A 16,720-nucleotide genomic window follows, 5' to 3' on the forward strand; every position below is an offset into this window, starting at 1 on the left:
CTGTCAACTCAGACATCAACTTCAAGAACTGACTGTTCTCTTGCTGCCTAATACGTATATCCCACCCCTTGACAGGTGCCACTGTAATGAGATAATCAATGTTATTCACCTGTCAGTGGTCATAATGTTATGGCTGATTGGTATATATTGATGTATTGATTGCAGGATGAACTCTGAAGTTTTTAGAGCTATACTTTCTGCTCAGGGGTGGCACGGTGGTGTAGTGGTTAGTGCTGGTGCCTCACAGCAAGAAGGTCCGGGTTCGAGCCCTGTGGCCGGCGAGGGCCTTTCTGTGTGGAGTTTGCATGTTCTCCCCGTGTCCGCGTGGGTTTCCTCCGGGTGCTCCGGTTTCCCCCACAGTCCAAAGACATGCAGGTTAGGTTAACTGGTGGCTCTAAATTGACCGTAGGTGTGAATGTGAGTGTGAATGTTGTCTGTGTCTATGTGTCAGCCCTGTGATGACCTGGCGACTTGTCCAGGGTGTACCCCGCCTTTCGCCCGTAGTCAGCTGGGATAGGCTCCAGTTTGCCTGCGACCCTGTAGAACAGGATAAAGCGGCTAGAGATAATGAGATGAGATGAGATATAAATAAGGGCACTGAGAATTTTTTGGAATGCATGAGAAATTTATTTTTATTCGTATTATTAGGCTTTATGTGCTATTAATATAGAACCAAATGAATGCATTAATTCTGTATAAAACTGTTATTTGAGTTACAGTAGGAACTACTGTCAGAGCTGTTGTTATAGAAAATTAATCAACACCTTCTGACCAATCAGATTTCAACAGCACTGTTGTAGATATTGTGCTGTTCAGCATGCATGGCATGGCTATTACAAAAGATATTACGAAAGTATTTAATTTTGTTTTAATTTGTACATTTTGTATAAGCTATTTAGAATTTCTTTTAAAATCTAAACTGTGATAAAAGTTCTGTTAAAGCATGTTAATCATGATCAGGCGTCTGGTCATAGTTATAGCAAGTCATAGCCCAACGCCAGTTTCTCATAACTTCGCTCTCGGTCGTTCTGTGTAAGACGCACCCTTGTGAGTGTTCTCAGAAAGCCTGGCTTGAACCTTATATGGGAACGTGCTGACTGTCGACCATCACACTTACATCCTGCATTACTGCTGAATGAAATGTTTCTCTAGGCTGTGTTTTAACTTAAAAGCCTGATTGGGACCACATCGACCACATGATACATAAGGAAATAAGTAGGATAAAAGGGTCTGCTTATTAGCTGTCTGTTTCTTTCTTCTACTAAATAAATAAATTTTAGTCTTTTTTTTTTCCTCTAAGTAAGCCATTCCAGCTCTTCAACAGTCTGCCCACACCTGAGCCCTAACCACTCAAACCTGGGTCATGGAGGTGAACACAAATTACTTGCATTTGTTTGGTTCCACTGAGAGCCTCTTTGGTTCTGTATGGCAGAAATATATTAAGTTACGAGTGCTAAGACATGCAGAATGTATCACAGAATTAGTGATGGTGGGAGAGACATGAGAGAAGCAAGCCGGCTTTTTTAGATGAACATGGGGAAAGTATGGGTTTATATCTTAGGCATATTCTACACAATATTACACTCAGTATAAAATGCGTAAAATTTACATACACAAGTAAGAGTAAAGCAGTCTTTTCTTCCTCAATAAAACTAGACCTGAACCAATCAACATATGAATCAGGAATGATTGGCGCTGGTGTTTCGGACTCTCCAATATTCAATATTAACTGACACCCACCTGGAAGCTCCGCCTCCTTTCCCCAATCTCACATGCTCTCAGAGCTCTTGGGACGTGTAAGGATCCCTCGATTTCTGTCAAACTAATGGGAGAATGTTTTCTTCTTCATTAATATGAAATAAAATCGATCAATGGTTAAACTATATTTAAGTCAAGTCAGTTTATTTGTGTAGCGCTTTTAACAACAGACATTGTCGCAAGGCAGCTTTACAGAAAATAAGGACTTTAAACATGAACTAATTTTATCTCTAAAAATTTATTTATCCTTAAAGGAGAACTGAAGGCAAATTTTTTATTATCAAAATTCTATTTATCTCATTTTATTAAATATAGGAATGCATTTTTGATAGTTATTTTGTCACTGCTATAGCAATTTGAGTGTTTGAAATATGCTCTGTAATATGTCAGTCCATATGTCAAAGCAACGGCCGTAAACGAGATTCGTTAAGACCTGTGTGAGACATCGTAGGACGGAAGTAAAACGTACAGCGGAAATCAAAGTGACCAACATCTGCCAATGTTGTCAAAAGACGCGTGCGCCCTCTTTCGAATGCTGATGTAATCAAGCCGGAAGTTTTGTTTGTTTGATAGCAATCAGGGAAGTTTGAAAAAAGTAGGCAGTAATCGTCATTTAAACTCGGTTTTGTGCAATATTTCATTTGGAAAACAGTTTTCAAAATGGCGGCACTGACACCTGGCTGACACTTCACGTTTCGAAGTCTCGCACAAGTCTCATGAAGCGACGTCTGCCGTGGACCAAACGAACTAAATTCAACATGGCTAAAAACCGAATAGGCCGATAAGTATAATATTTAATTGCAATTAGTTGCCAATACGAGTCACGATATAAGGTTACTAAAACCGAAAGCGTAATTGAATCACACGTTAATTAAGAAATAAAGCAAGTTTTAAAATGACTTCAGTTCTCCTTTAATGAGCAAGCCTGAGGCAATGGTGGGAAGGAAAAACTCCCTATGACGCAAGGAAGAAACCTTGAGAGGAACCAGACTCAAAAGGGAACCCATCCTCATCTGGGTGATAATAGATAACGCGATTTATAAATAACTTGCTTCTATAACTGTGTCCTATATAGTCAAAGTACAACTGTATAACCAGGAAATTCATTATAGTTTTAGAATGAAGTCTATTTCTCTGAAGTTATCAACTGTTCATTGATGGAGACTTGAGTGCAAAACTGTTCATGACAACTGCAGCCCTAAAGTTATCATGTCAATTGTAGTCCTAAACCATTGTCGCAAGACTCTAAGTGTCCAGAGTCGTCTTCTTAGTGCAACTTTCGACTGTCCATATGGAGCCGTCCTCCACAGGAATGATGCGATGAGACACCAGCTAGAAGTAGGGCATCAGGATGGATCAGGCAGGTCCAAAGAGCAGGAGAGGTCAGCATCACTGGTGTCTCAGGATTGACATATAACGAGAGAGAAAGAGAGAGAGAACATTTTTATTAGAGATGCTAATTTAACATTTTGGCAAAAAAAAACCCTCCAAAATTGGCACGTTTCAAGCATTTCTGGTGAAAGAGGAAAAAAGACAACAATTTTAACCTAAAACAAGTGTTGCCAGGCAAAACAAACCTCATCCGGCAGCACTTATGTTACACCTATATGTTGATAACGGTAATATTTCTCAATCATCAGCTGTCAGGTTATAGTCCTATGAAAATCCATGACCTTGAGTTTGACATTTCAAAGCCATTCAGGGTCAAAGGTCATGTTGCCAAATGAAAGTCCATATGGCACTTTCTATAAGTTGATAATGGTAAATATCTGTCTACTATCAACCGTTTTCAAGTTACAGCCCTCTGAAAATCTGTGACCTTGAGTTTGACTTTTCAAGGTCAAAGATCATGGTGCCAAATGAAAGGGCATATGGGAGTTCCTATATGCTCATTTTTGACTTATAATGGAAAATGTTATTTCGACCGAAAGGCTGACCTTTCCGGTGACCTTGACCCGATCACCCCCAAAATTTAATCAGGTAATCTACGGATCATTTCCCACCTACCCTGAAAATCTGAAGTCTATCGGTGCAACCATCTAGATGCTAGATTGTTAACAGGCTGGCACACAAACAAACCGCACTAATTACAATACCTCGCCCCACTTACTCCGTTGCAGGCGCAGTAAAGATTAACCAGGCCTACAATAAAGTATCAAATCTAACACTTTGCATCAGCACTTTATGATGTTAGATGTAAATCAGATAATTCGAACAGTAGCAGATCAGCAGTGAAAATGTCGGCCCTGTAGACATGAGACATTAGACAAATGATTTGTAAAAGGATAATGTCAAAAAATGTACTGTTATGATTTTTTAACTGTCTACTACGCATTACTGCGAAATCACTTAAAAATCCACCACACGGTTTTGTTGGGAGTTTTTGCGATTGCCGCTGCCAGCAAGCAGTTCCTGACTCCACAGCTGGTAATATTCTTGCACCTTCGCCTTCTCTTAAACGGAAAATGGTGGAAATGTGAAATTTCCTGGGTTTTTTTTGTTTTAGACCATCAGTTCTGGATGATTTAAATAGTAAAAATCAGAATTTTTAAAAACAGTAAATTGCAAACGAGGTCAAATCAATATTGTACAAGCCTATTATGCACACATACAGTATGTTAGATACACTGACAGGCAGGTTTTGCCTATGTTTTGTCTTTTTGCCGGCATGCAGCTAAGCACTGTTCAGACAGCTGACGTAATGGGAGAAGGAAATAAAAACAGGATGCTGATGTGTCGAGGGATGTTGATTCCTGGCGGAATTTCTCGTAGGCATGTACAGAACCCTGGCTGCAGTGATTGGACAAACAAACCAAGGATGAGTCATGAGTCATTATAGAGGTGTGATATCAGCTGCCACAGATCTATGATCCCCTGTACATGTGCTGGTTTACACTGAGATCAGTGTAGAGAAATCGGTAAGCATTCATCACATTCAGACATGTAGAAATCAGAAACTGCTGCACTGGATAAGATGAGCAGACTCCATGAAGCTGGGTGACCATTTGTATTTGTTTTATCAGTGTGATTTCTGAACAGTTGATCTGGGTATTTGTTTAAGTGAAGCTGAAACGTTCATTTTTTCAAAATATCTTCTAAGAACAAGTGAGGAAAATATAAATATGAATATAGTAGTCAATTATTTCTAGAAATATTTAAATAATATTGGCTGGGCTGTGGGCGGCACGGTGGTGTAGTGGTTAGCGCTGTCGCCTCACAGCAAGAAGGTCCGGGTTCGAGCCCCGTGGCCGGCGAGGGCCTTTCTGTGCGGAGTTTGCATGTTCTCCCCGTGTCTGCGTGGGTTTCCTCCGGGTGCTCCGGTTTCCCCCACAGTCCAAAGACATGCAGGTTAGGTTAACTGGTGACTCTAAATTGACCGTAGGTGTGAATGTGAGTGTGAATGGTTGTCTGTGTCTGTGTGTCAGCCCTGTGATGACCTGGCGACTTGTCCAGGGTGTACCCCGCCTTTCACCCGTAGTCAGCTGGGATAGGCTCCAGCTTGCCTGCGACCCTGTAGAACAGGATAAAGCGGCTAGAGATAATGAGATGAGATGAGATGGCTGGGCTGTCAGGGTGCAGGTACTTACGGATGCAAGCGCAGTGGAGAGCGGGTGCATCTCAAACTGGTAACCAAATACAATACAGCAATCTGAAGACAGTCAGGGACAGGCAAGGGTTGGTCGATTAACAAACAGACTGTCAAAGGGCAGGTGAGTAATCATAGTTGGAAATAAATGGAAACGAAGTCAAAAGCACTAGAAGTCAGGCAAAAAGTCCAAAGGCTTGGTATGATCAGGCACGGGGACATAGAACAATACTTCGCGGTGAGCGTTTGTGAATACTGGGCTTATATAGAGAAGTAATTACAGGGAAATGGGAAAGAGGTGTACTTCCTAGAATTCCAGAGATGAAGGGCCCTGTGGTGCTTAGCAGTGTTGTAGCCGAGTCACTAAACCTCAAGTCCGAGCCCAGACTCGAGTCCCCAGTGGTCAAGTACAAGTCATTAAAGAAAATTTCGAGTCGAGTCCGAGTCGAGTCTGAGAACAAGACTCCATCTGCACGATTTGATGGTGGCTGTTGCTGCCTTTATGTGAAACCGTCTCTGCTACTGTGTTGGACTAACGTTACTGCTCGACTGCCCCATTTTAGCTAACAGGCTACAGATAAAAAGCTTGTTCATCGCTCAGCAAGCCCCGCCCACTCTCAACAGGGCAAATAGCATGAGAGAGGGTTAACACTAGCTAGTTCATCGCTCAGCAAGCAAGCCCCGCTATCAACAGAGCAATGAACATAGCGTGTCACTTCCTTCTCTGGGTGGAGTCTTATCAAATGACGAGTGAAGTTCGAGGTTGTCCCCGTCGTCTCCTCGATAGTTCTTCTACATATGGAACACATTGCAGTGCATTTTTTCCCACTGCACGAGAAGTCTGTATCAGCAAAGCAGACAATCCTTGGGACATTCTCTTCCGGCATTTTAGCGCCATTAACGTCAGTTTGCTCCTGAACATGAGGTACGAACAGGTGAATGTGCATTCTCTTGCACAAAATTAGTATAAAATTTAACATAGATATAAATATCTTATTCCGGATTATTATGGAATGTTACAAAAAATAAAGAAAAAATCAGAGTCCTCGTGTCCAGTTTATGAGTCCGAATGCAGTTAATGCACGAGTCTGAGTCAAAGTCCGAGTCATCAGTGCTCAAGTGCAAGTCAAGTCATGAGTCCTTAAAATTAGGGCACGAGTCGGATTCAAGTCCGAGTCCTGGACTTGAGTGCTACAAGCCTGGTGCTTAGGAGGTATAGTCCGGAGCGGCCATGTTTGGAGGCTGCGCCGAACTCAGGTTTTCAGTGCTATTACTGACACTGGCATTGAGTGGTATATCAGATACCACGAAAAAAAGCCAGCCAATATTATTATTATTATTATTATTATTATTGTTATTATTATTATTATTATACATTCCTTTCGGGTGTTCAAAATGTCTTTCTGTTTCAAAATTCTTTCAAAATCTTCCATACTTAATGAAGCAAACCTGGTGGCCATGTTCATTTACAAATTGTCACAGTCACTTGCTAGCAAGGAAGTTTTACGTCTCTGATGTGTGACGTCATGTTGTCTTGACAACCATGCAGTATCATAAACCATATTCAACGCTCATTCTCCACTGGGTAGAGTGATGTAATACACACGGGATAAGCGATACGCTAACAATATTGCATGCTATCAAACCAAATGAATGAAACCCGCTAGAAGGGAATAGAACACACGTTTTTATCTCATCTCATTATCTCTAGCCGCTTTATCCTTCTACAGGGTCGCAGGCAAGCTGGAGCCTATCCCAGCTGACTACAGGCGAAAGGCGGGGTACACCCTGGACAAGTCGCCAGGTCATCACAGGGCTGACACACAGACACAGACAACCATTCACACTCACATTCACACCTACGGTCAATTTAGAGTCACCAGTTAACCTAACCTGCATGTCTTTGGACTGTGGGGGAAACCGGAGCAAACCCACGCGGACAACATGCAAACTCCGCACAGAAAGGCCCTCGCCGGCCACGGGGCTCGAACCCAGGACCTTCTTGCTGTGAGGCGACAGCGCTAACCACTACACCACCGTGCCGCCCACACGTTTTTATTCCATAGAAAAAGTGTCCTGTATGTATAATAATTATATATACTGCAATAAATTCATGCATACTCAACAAAAAATACTCAATATTTAGTATTTCTCTGTTGTGTTTTGTTTTGTTTTTTTGCACCACAGTGATTTGTGCTGTTTTACTCTAAATGCAAAAATGGCCACCACAACCAGCGACCCCGAAATGCAGGTCAAGATCAAATACAAAACAAAATAATGTTCCATTTTATAAAAGGAATAAAACAGTGAAAGCTGTGGTATTCCATTCGTTTATCATTACCTCAGGTTACATCCTATCGCTCATGCATTTGTATTGATTTGCATTTGTAAATGAGCCCTCTACGGTATACAGAACCAAAGTGAGGAACTGATGGCATTGTGGGAAAGTTTTTTTCCCGCTTGGTCTGTTTGTTTCTTATTAAAATGTGATCCTCGTTCCTCCTTCTTGTTTACTTGCTGTGTCAATGATTGTAGAATGCTGAAGTGAACTCACTCATTCATTCATTCATTCATTCATTTTATACATTTTATATATTTCCTCACCGTTTGTGTAGAAATGGGTGCACACTCGATGTCACGCAATACGTTTATTAGTCGCAGTGAATACAGAGGAATAATAGTGCACTGTGCCGAGTTTCCCAAAAGCATCACAGCACAAATATTATTGTTAAATGGTAGAGCGAGCAGCCAAATGAGTGCTCTCTCTCCAATTTAAGATGCTCTTAGCATTAAGAGGCTTTTGGGAAACCCACCTGTGTTTTATACATTGAGAAACAAATCAAGTTTGTCATTTTAATGTGATGTGCTTGTGCAGCCCTACCAACAGCCAGAACCTCTCAACCAATCAGAGCGGACACTGGGCCGGCAATGAGAGCAATTGGATGAGCATGATGTTCAGTGAAATTAGAAAGGAGACAAGGCTTTCTACACTTTCAGATAAATAAAGAATGTTATACAGTGGTGCTTGAAAGTTTGTGAACCCTTTAGAATTGTCTATATTTCTGCATAAATGTGACCTAAAACATCATCAGATTTTCACACAAGTCCTAAAAGTAGATAAAGAGAACCCAGTTAAACAAATGAGACAAAAATATTATACTTGGTCATTTATTGATTGAGGAAAATGATCCAATATTACATATCTGTGAGTGGCAAAAGTATGTGAACCTTTGCTTTCAGTATCTGGTGTGACCCCCTTGTGCAGCAATAACTGCAACTAAATGTTTCCAGTAACTGTTGATCAGTCCTGCACACCGGCTTGGAGGAATTTTAGCCCATTCCTCCGTACAGAACAGCTTCAACTCTGGGATGTTCGTGGGTTTCCTCACATGAACTGCTCGCTTCAGGTCCTTCCACAACATTTCCATTGGATTAAGGTCAGAACTTTGACTTGGCCATTCCAAAACATTAACTTTATTCTTCTTTAACCATTCTTTGGTAGAGCGACTTGTGTGCTTAGGGTCGTTGTCTTGCTGCATGACCCACCTTCTCTTGAGATTCAGTTCATGGACAGATGTCCTGACATTTTCCTTTAGAATTTGCTGGTATAATTCAGAATTCATTGTTCCATCAATGACGGCAAGCCGTCCTGGCCCAGATGCAGCAAAACAGGCCCAAACCATGATACTACCACCACCATGTTTCACAGACCGGATAAGGTTCTTATGCTGGAATGCAGTGTTTTCCTTTCTCCAAACATAATGCTTCTCATTTAAACCAAAAAGTTCTATTTTGTTTCATGCATCCACAAAACATTTTTCCAATAGCCTTCTGGCTTGTCCACGTGATCTTTAGCAAACTGCAGACGAGCAGCAATGTTCTTTTTGGAGAGCAGTGACTTTCTCCTTGCAACCCTGCCATGCACACCGTTGTTGTTCAGTGTTCTCCTGATGGTGGACTCATGAACATTAACATTAGCCAATGTGAGAGAGGCCTTCAGTTGCTTAGAAGTTACCCTGGGGTCCTTTGTGAACTTGCCAACTATGACACGCCTTGCTCTTGGAGTGATCTTTGTTGGTCAACCACTCCTGGGGACGGTAACAATGGTCTTGAATTTCCTCCATTTGTACACAATCTGTCTGACTGTGGATTGGTGGAGTCCAAACTCTTTAGAGATGGTTTTGCAACCTTTTCCAGCCTGATGAGCATCAACAACGCTTTTTCTGAGGTCCTCAGAAATCTCTTTTGTTCATGCCATGATACACTTCCACAAACGTGTTGTGAAGATCAGACTGTGATAGATCCCTGTTCTTTAAATAAAACAGGGTGCCCACTCACACCTGATTGTCATCCCATTGATTGAAAACACCTGACTCTAATTTCATCTTCAAATTAACTGCTAATCCTAGAGGTTCACATACTTTTGCCACTCACAGATATGTAATATTGCCTCATTTTTCTCAATAAATAAATGACCAACTATAATATTTTTGTCTCATTTGTTTAACTGGGTTCTCTTTATCTACTTTTAGGACTTGTGTGAAAATCTGATGACGTTTTAGGTCATATTTATGTAGAAATATAGAAAATTCTAAAGGGTTCACAAACCTTCAAGCACCACTGTAAATATCCTAGTCTAGTCCTGTTCTGAGAAATTAACCAGTTAGAAATTCAGATGTCTGCTTACCGAATTATGCTAAACATTTTTCAAAAATATGCATAATTTATAGAATTCACAAGGACAGAATCTCATTATTATTATAATTACAGACAAAATGAAAACGTGACCCTGGAGACATTTTTCTGAATTATTTTCACGCAATCATTTTCGAGGTAGTTTCCTAAAATACAGTACATTTGTATCATGTTGTAATTTTTTTTCCCCATATCGCCCAGTTTTAGAACTCCATATTCATCGTCATATTTGGATCAAATTGCACTGTTTACAGTTCACATGCAGCATTCACAAGGCTTGAGACATCTATTTGAATGATAAAAAAGCCTTAAAGTGCTTCTGCTTTGTGTTTGCTTGCCTGTGATACCGATTATGGAAAGATGTGCATCGATCGCAAGGCTGAATCGTAGCTCTTTGGTTAACCCAGACGTGTTTAGGCCTGAATGCATAGCATTAGATATGGCACTCTGAGCAGCCTCCCTCTGCTAAAACCAATACCACATCACTGACCACTAATGATGAGAGGCACAGCCTAGTACAGAGCATACTGCTGCGAGATGGTGTGTCTGCTACTCTCTATTAGCTGCCCTTATTATAATGAAACATGCAGAAACAGCATGATGTAACCATCTGTTGAAAGCTGATGAAAGCAAAAATTCCCAAAATGGTCAATGAAAACCCAAAGATGCTTGTGGTTTAATGTAATGTTGGGTGTTGTAATAATATTAGGAGTGTAGCTGATCCCCAAGGACAGCATCTTATCATTTATTGATGCTCTTTACAGTTTCTGAGCTCCAAGAAGAGGGCATGAATGCAATCAACCTTCCCCTGAGTCCGACTCCGTTTGAGCTGGATCCTGAGGACACCATGCTGGGTAACATTTCGCAGTGTCAGAATGAAAAATCTCACTTTCTCTTTATTTTCTCTTGCAATACCAACACATAATGTGGATAAATTAGCAAGGTTAATTATGCTAATTTATTCGATTTTGAATACTACAGAGGTAGTTTGTGTCTAAACGACTGCTTAATAAATACAAAATAGGTTGCCAGATTGATATAAATAATCCCAAATAACATGCCTAAAAAGTACTGTGTGCATCCTTTGTTTTCAAAGAGGAGAATGAAGTTCGGACAATGGTCGATCCCAACTCGAGAAATGACCCAAAGCTCCAGGAGCTCATGAAGGTGTGGTGGCTTTGTTGTCATAAATGTCATAAACTTTATCATAATAAACAGCCTGAGTTTGAATTGTTCAGACAATTTTGTTCATTACTTAAAGGTGGTGCTGACTGCAAAGTTGAATTCTGGGTAAAATGTTCTTTTTCTGTTGCTGTTGGAGTTTCGAGATGTTTCGCTGCTGCACACACCGTGTACCCTGTGTGTAAATGTTTTGCCGAGATAAAAAGCGTCCCGCATTTTACGATTCCGAAGCAAGTGAGCAACAGTATCACGTGACCACTATGGGGTGTGTTTGACCCACTTTTAACCAAAACAAGTCGGCATGGACAAATATGGCGGACTCAGCTCTCCCTTCAGCGGAAAAGAAAAGGAAAGCCTGCCTAATGAGTGCAACTGCAAGATGGAGTAAGGTTAGATGACGTCATTTTTCTGGACCGATAACTAAACCATTCTCACTAGCGCTTAGCTATCTTAGGTTTAGAACGCGTGGGTTCGACTTCATGGTAACGAGTATGGAGTTATACACCTAATGTTTTGATCTTACAGAGAAAGAAACAGTAACACAAAAGCAGTAACAGAGAAAAGATATATTCGTCTTCTGTTTCACGGATCTATTCGCAAATGTCAACCACAAATTACATCCCTGCGACTCAGAACTCTCTGAGGTCGATGCAGAGTCACGATGTTTTCCGTGTGCCGCCGTCTTGGTGTGACGCAGTTCCATAGTTATGCTAATTGGTTAAAGCTCCTCACGTTCGGCTATTTCCATAGGGCCGTACTGTTTACCTCAAAATGGAGGAAAGCGACCCTCAGCACATCAAAACGATCATATCTCGTCCACATGATTTTCCTGTGTCTTGTGAGACACAGGAAAATGCCATGCATAATAAAAACAATTGAAAATTTCAGATGACTTTGCAGTCAGAACCTTTAAAAACTTGCTCAGAGCAAAATCCCTATTGTTGATTTATCACCTAGAATGCTGATTTAACGCTTTCAGAATTCATTTGCGTCCAATTGGATATATATAATAATTGTCTGTGTTGATTCAACACTGGGGATTTTGCTGTGTGATAAGCACAGTCACAATTATATAACACCTTTCATTCTATCCACATTCACTGGATATGAGCAATCGCGCACTCTGATTGGCTACTCTACTACTAGGCTATCAGCTCATATTCCGTGAGTAGAGAAAAACAAAATGGCAGAGCGTGTTGATGAACCAACCGAGGACGAAATAAAAATTCTACTTGAAAATAAAACCCCAAAAAATAAAAAAAGTAACAAAGTATGGAATGAAAATATCTGATGGTAAGAACGTATCTTTTTTATTTTTCAAGAATTATTATTATTATTATTATTATTATTATTATAGCATTTCTCACAAATTGCTATTCCTCATAAATTGCAATCGCACGCTCTGATTGGCTACTCTACTACTAGGCTATCAGCTCATATACCATGAGTAGAGAAAAACAAAATAGTGGAGTGTGTTGCTGAACCAACCAAGGATGGAATAAAAACTCTACTCGAAAACAAAACCCCAAAAAATACAAAAAAGCAACAAAATATGGAATGAAAGTATTTGATAATAAGAATCTCTTTTTTTATTTTTCAAGAATTATTATTATTATTATAGTATTTCTCACAAATTGCTATTGTCATTTCACCTTTTTTTTTACATTCTAAGAGGAAATGATTTTGTCAGACATTTTGTATAAAGTTTTTATTTATTGAATTTGCAAAAAATAAAAATGCTCTGTTTTTCAAAATCCAGTGAATGTGGATAGAATAAAACAGTTATTCCACTCAATCTCATTGTACATGGCTTATAGCTAAACTGGCACTACGTGCCTCATTGGCTATCAGCTCATGTACGACTCGATTTCATGGAATAACTTAAATACCACAGCAATTTTGAATTCTCAATTCTGATTGGCCAGAAAGTGTTGATTTCTATAACACTAGCCACGTGAAGGAAACTGCTGCATCACAGGACAGCGAAATACTTACAGGAAAGCGCTATCTACCCTCTTCTGCATACACAAATTCTCGCAAACTCACAAATGGCTAGTGTCTTTTTGATTGACAAAGTAGAGAGAGTATAAGTTCCCTCCCATTTTTTTGCTCTCTATACTCCTGGCCGCGGATGGCTGTGACATCACCCACTGGGATACAAACTTCTCCTGATGTTAGGACAAATAGTTTTTTGTTGTGCACCTTGACGGAATGAGACTTTTATTTTTGGAAGGAATCTCAAGTGTCAGCACATTGTAACCGTCAGAGGTGCAGCTGTGACCTTAGGTTCGGGTATTGGCTTTGCATTTTCTGGTTTATTTGTAAGCTAATAAACATTTCATGTCTTATTATTTAGTCAAGAAAGAGAAAAAAGAGAAGCTGGTTATAGCTGTTATATACTTGTTTTGTGGATGTTCCACGACATTAAATGTCATTAAAAATGTGTACTTGTGGGCAAATTGCTGTGGTATAACTAGAAAAAAACTTTGCACATCTTCATGTTTTATTCTTTAGATATATTTAACAGTTATCCCACGAAATCGAGTCGTACATGAGCTGATGGCTGACGAGGCGCATAGTACCGAGTTGGCTCTAAGCTACCGTATGTACGATGAGATTGAGTGGAATAACTGTTTTATTCTATCCACAGTCACTGGATTTTGAGAAACGGAGCATTTTTATTTTTTGCAAATTTGATAAATAAAAACTTTATACAAAAACATCTGACAAAATCATTTCTGCTTCGAATGTAAACAAACCGGCAAAATGACAGGAGCAATTTGTGAAAAACGCGATAATAATAATTCTTGAAAAATTAAAACAAAAGATATATTCTTACCATGGAATAATTTTATTCCATATTTTGTTTCTTTCTTTTGTATTTTTTAGGGTTTTGTTTTCGAGTAGAGTTTTAATTTCGTCCTCGGTTGGTTCAGCAACACACTCCGCCATTTTGTTTTTTCTACTCATGGTATATGAGCTGATATCCTAGTAATAGAGTAGCCAATCAGAGCGCGCAATTGCTCATATCCAGTGAATGTGGATAGATAGATACACTGTAAAAAAAAATAGTTGAGAATACTTGAAATTTCAAGGCAACCATCTGCATTAAGAATTTTATGTTTTGCCAACGATGTGCCCATGATAATCCAAACTATGATAAAACTGTTATCTTTATTAAGAATTCTTAATTAAGTCAATTTTCAATTCCTCATTCTGCCAACATAGATTTCTCTTTTTGCTGAACAGTGGCATTCACAGTAGTACAAAAAGGCAATTGAGGTTATCACAATTTTTGGGGGGGGCTTTTTTCACCTCTATTTGGATAGGACAGCGTAGAGACAGGAAATGAGCGGGAAAGAGAGAGAGACGGGGAGGGATCGGGAAATGACCTCGGGTCGGAACCGAACCCGGGTCCCCGGATTTATGGTATGGCGCCTTATCCACCTGAGCCACGACACCCCCGAAGTTATCACAATTTATCATTAAACTATACATGCCTTTTTTCATTGTTCTACACAATTACAAAACTTCAATATTGAAATAAAGTTTTTAAAACCCACATCATAGGTATGGCGTTGTGGCTCAGGTGGATAAGGCGCCATACCATAAATCCGGGGACCTGGGTTCGATTCCGACACGAGGTCATTTCCTGATCCCTCTCTCCCGCTCATTTCCTGTCTCTACACTGTCCTATCCAAATAAAGGTGAAAAAAGCCCCCCAAAAAAGTCTGATAACCTCAATTGCCTTTTTGTACTACTGTGAATGCCACTGTTCAGCAAAAAGAGAAATCTATGTTGGCAGAATGAGGAATTGAAAATTAACTTAATTAAGAATTCTTAATAAAGATAACAGTTTTATCATAGTTTGGATTATCATGGGCACATCATTGGCAAAACATAAAATTCTTAATGCAGACTGTTGCCTTGAAATTTCAAGTATTCTCAACTATTCTTTTTTTACAGTGTAGATAGATAGATAGATAGATAGATAGATAGATAGATAGATAGATAGATAGATAGATAGATAGATAGATAGATAGATAGATAGACTTACAGGAAATTACTTAATGCAATTCTTACATTATATAAACTCTGTCGTTAGTTAGTGTGAGTTAACCAAAGGGATTGAATGGCTGTGAAGCTAACACGCACATGACCTCTGATACAGGTGCTCATCGACTGGATCAATGATGTTTTAGTAGGAGAACGAATCATCGTCAAAGATCTAGCCGAGGACCTTTATGATGGACAGGTTCTTCAGAAGCTCTTTGGTAAAAATCATACTTTGGTGCAGCAGTCAAAAAAAAACCCACCCTCTTTTTTTCACCCCTTTTTGAGATGGGAAAGGAAGCTTGTTATTTTGTTCTTGTTTGTTTAGAGAAGCTGGAAGGAGAGAAGCTTAATGTCGCTGAGGTTACCCAGTCCGAGATTGCCCAGAAGCAGAAGCTACAGACTGTCCTGGAAAAGATCAATGACACACTCAAAGTGTCCTCCAGGAACATCAAATGGAACATTGACTGTAAATAGATTCATGTTTTGGATTAATCAGTTGCAGCATGCCTACTCGGGTTTTTGTCTGGTTTCGTGTTGAAGACCAACATTGTGTGTAAAAACTGTTTGGGTTTTTTTTTAAATTAGATTTGTTGTTTTAAGCATTTATATTATAACCTTGCCTCCATCTTTACTTTGTTTCTCAGCAATACATGCCAAGAGCATAGTCGCCATACTTCACTTGTTGGTGGCTCTGTCTCAGCACTTCCGCGCTCCAATCCGACTCCCAGACCATGTGTCTATACAAGTAGTCGTGGTTCAGGTACGTAGTTCAGTTGGCTTTTCTTATATGACTTCCTTTATCAAAAAGAAGTATACTTCAAGTTCATTTTATTAAGTATACTTAAGTAAAGTTAAAGTATATTTCCTTAAGTATGCTTTTGTGTACCAAGTATACTGATATCAATGTACTTACAGTATACTTGTAAATAAACTAATCTAATACTTCTTGGGACTAAATCGGCCCACTTTTAGTTGACAAAAAGTATACTTTAAGTCTAAGAGAAGTCAACTTTGAGTATACAACTAGTATTTTTTATTTTGTACTGCAAGTATACCACAAGTAAACTTGTATACTAATAGTTTACTAGTTCTATACTTGTAGTCCACTCGTTAGTTTACAAAAGCATACTTCATAGTATACTGGAAATATACTATGAGTTTACTGGTTTTATACTTCTAGTCCACTTTTTAGTTTATAAAAGTATACTTTATAGCATATTGGAAATATACTATTAGTTACTGGTTATATACATCTAGTCCACTTTTTAGTTTTGAAGTATACCCTTCTAGGCATACTATTAGTTTTCTAGCCCTAACCCTTACGTCATATCGTGAGTTCTATTCACGGTCGGGTCATACCAAAGACCATCATAAAAATGGTACCCACTACCATCTGGCAAGGCACGCTGCAATACAGATGTGCATGGGGAGTTAAACTCTCGT

General features: G+C 39.5%; 1 protein-coding gene across 1 annotated transcript in view; it reads left to right on the top strand.

The window, feature by feature from the left end:
* parvab (parvin, alpha b) overlaps nt 1-16,720 on the top strand; it is a 54,889-nt gene that overhangs the window by 11,967 nt on the left and 26,202 nt on the right. Inside the window, exons 2-6 of the mRNA XM_060940961.1 lie at nt 10,804-10,893; nt 11,136-11,206; nt 15,393-15,495; nt 15,603-15,743; nt 15,922-16,037. Of these exons, the coding sequence (XP_060796944.1) occupies nt 10,804-10,893; nt 11,136-11,206; nt 15,393-15,495; nt 15,603-15,743; nt 15,922-16,037 (521 nt within the window). The remainder of the gene's footprint in view (nt 1-10,803; nt 10,894-11,135; nt 11,207-15,392; nt 15,496-15,602; nt 15,744-15,921; nt 16,038-16,720) is intronic.

Source organism: Neoarius graeffei, chromosome 15, assembly GCF_027579695.1.
Source record: "Neoarius graeffei isolate fNeoGra1 chromosome 15, fNeoGra1.pri, whole genome shotgun sequence".
Lineage (NCBI taxonomy): Eukaryota > Metazoa > Chordata > Actinopteri > Siluriformes > Ariidae > Neoarius > Neoarius graeffei.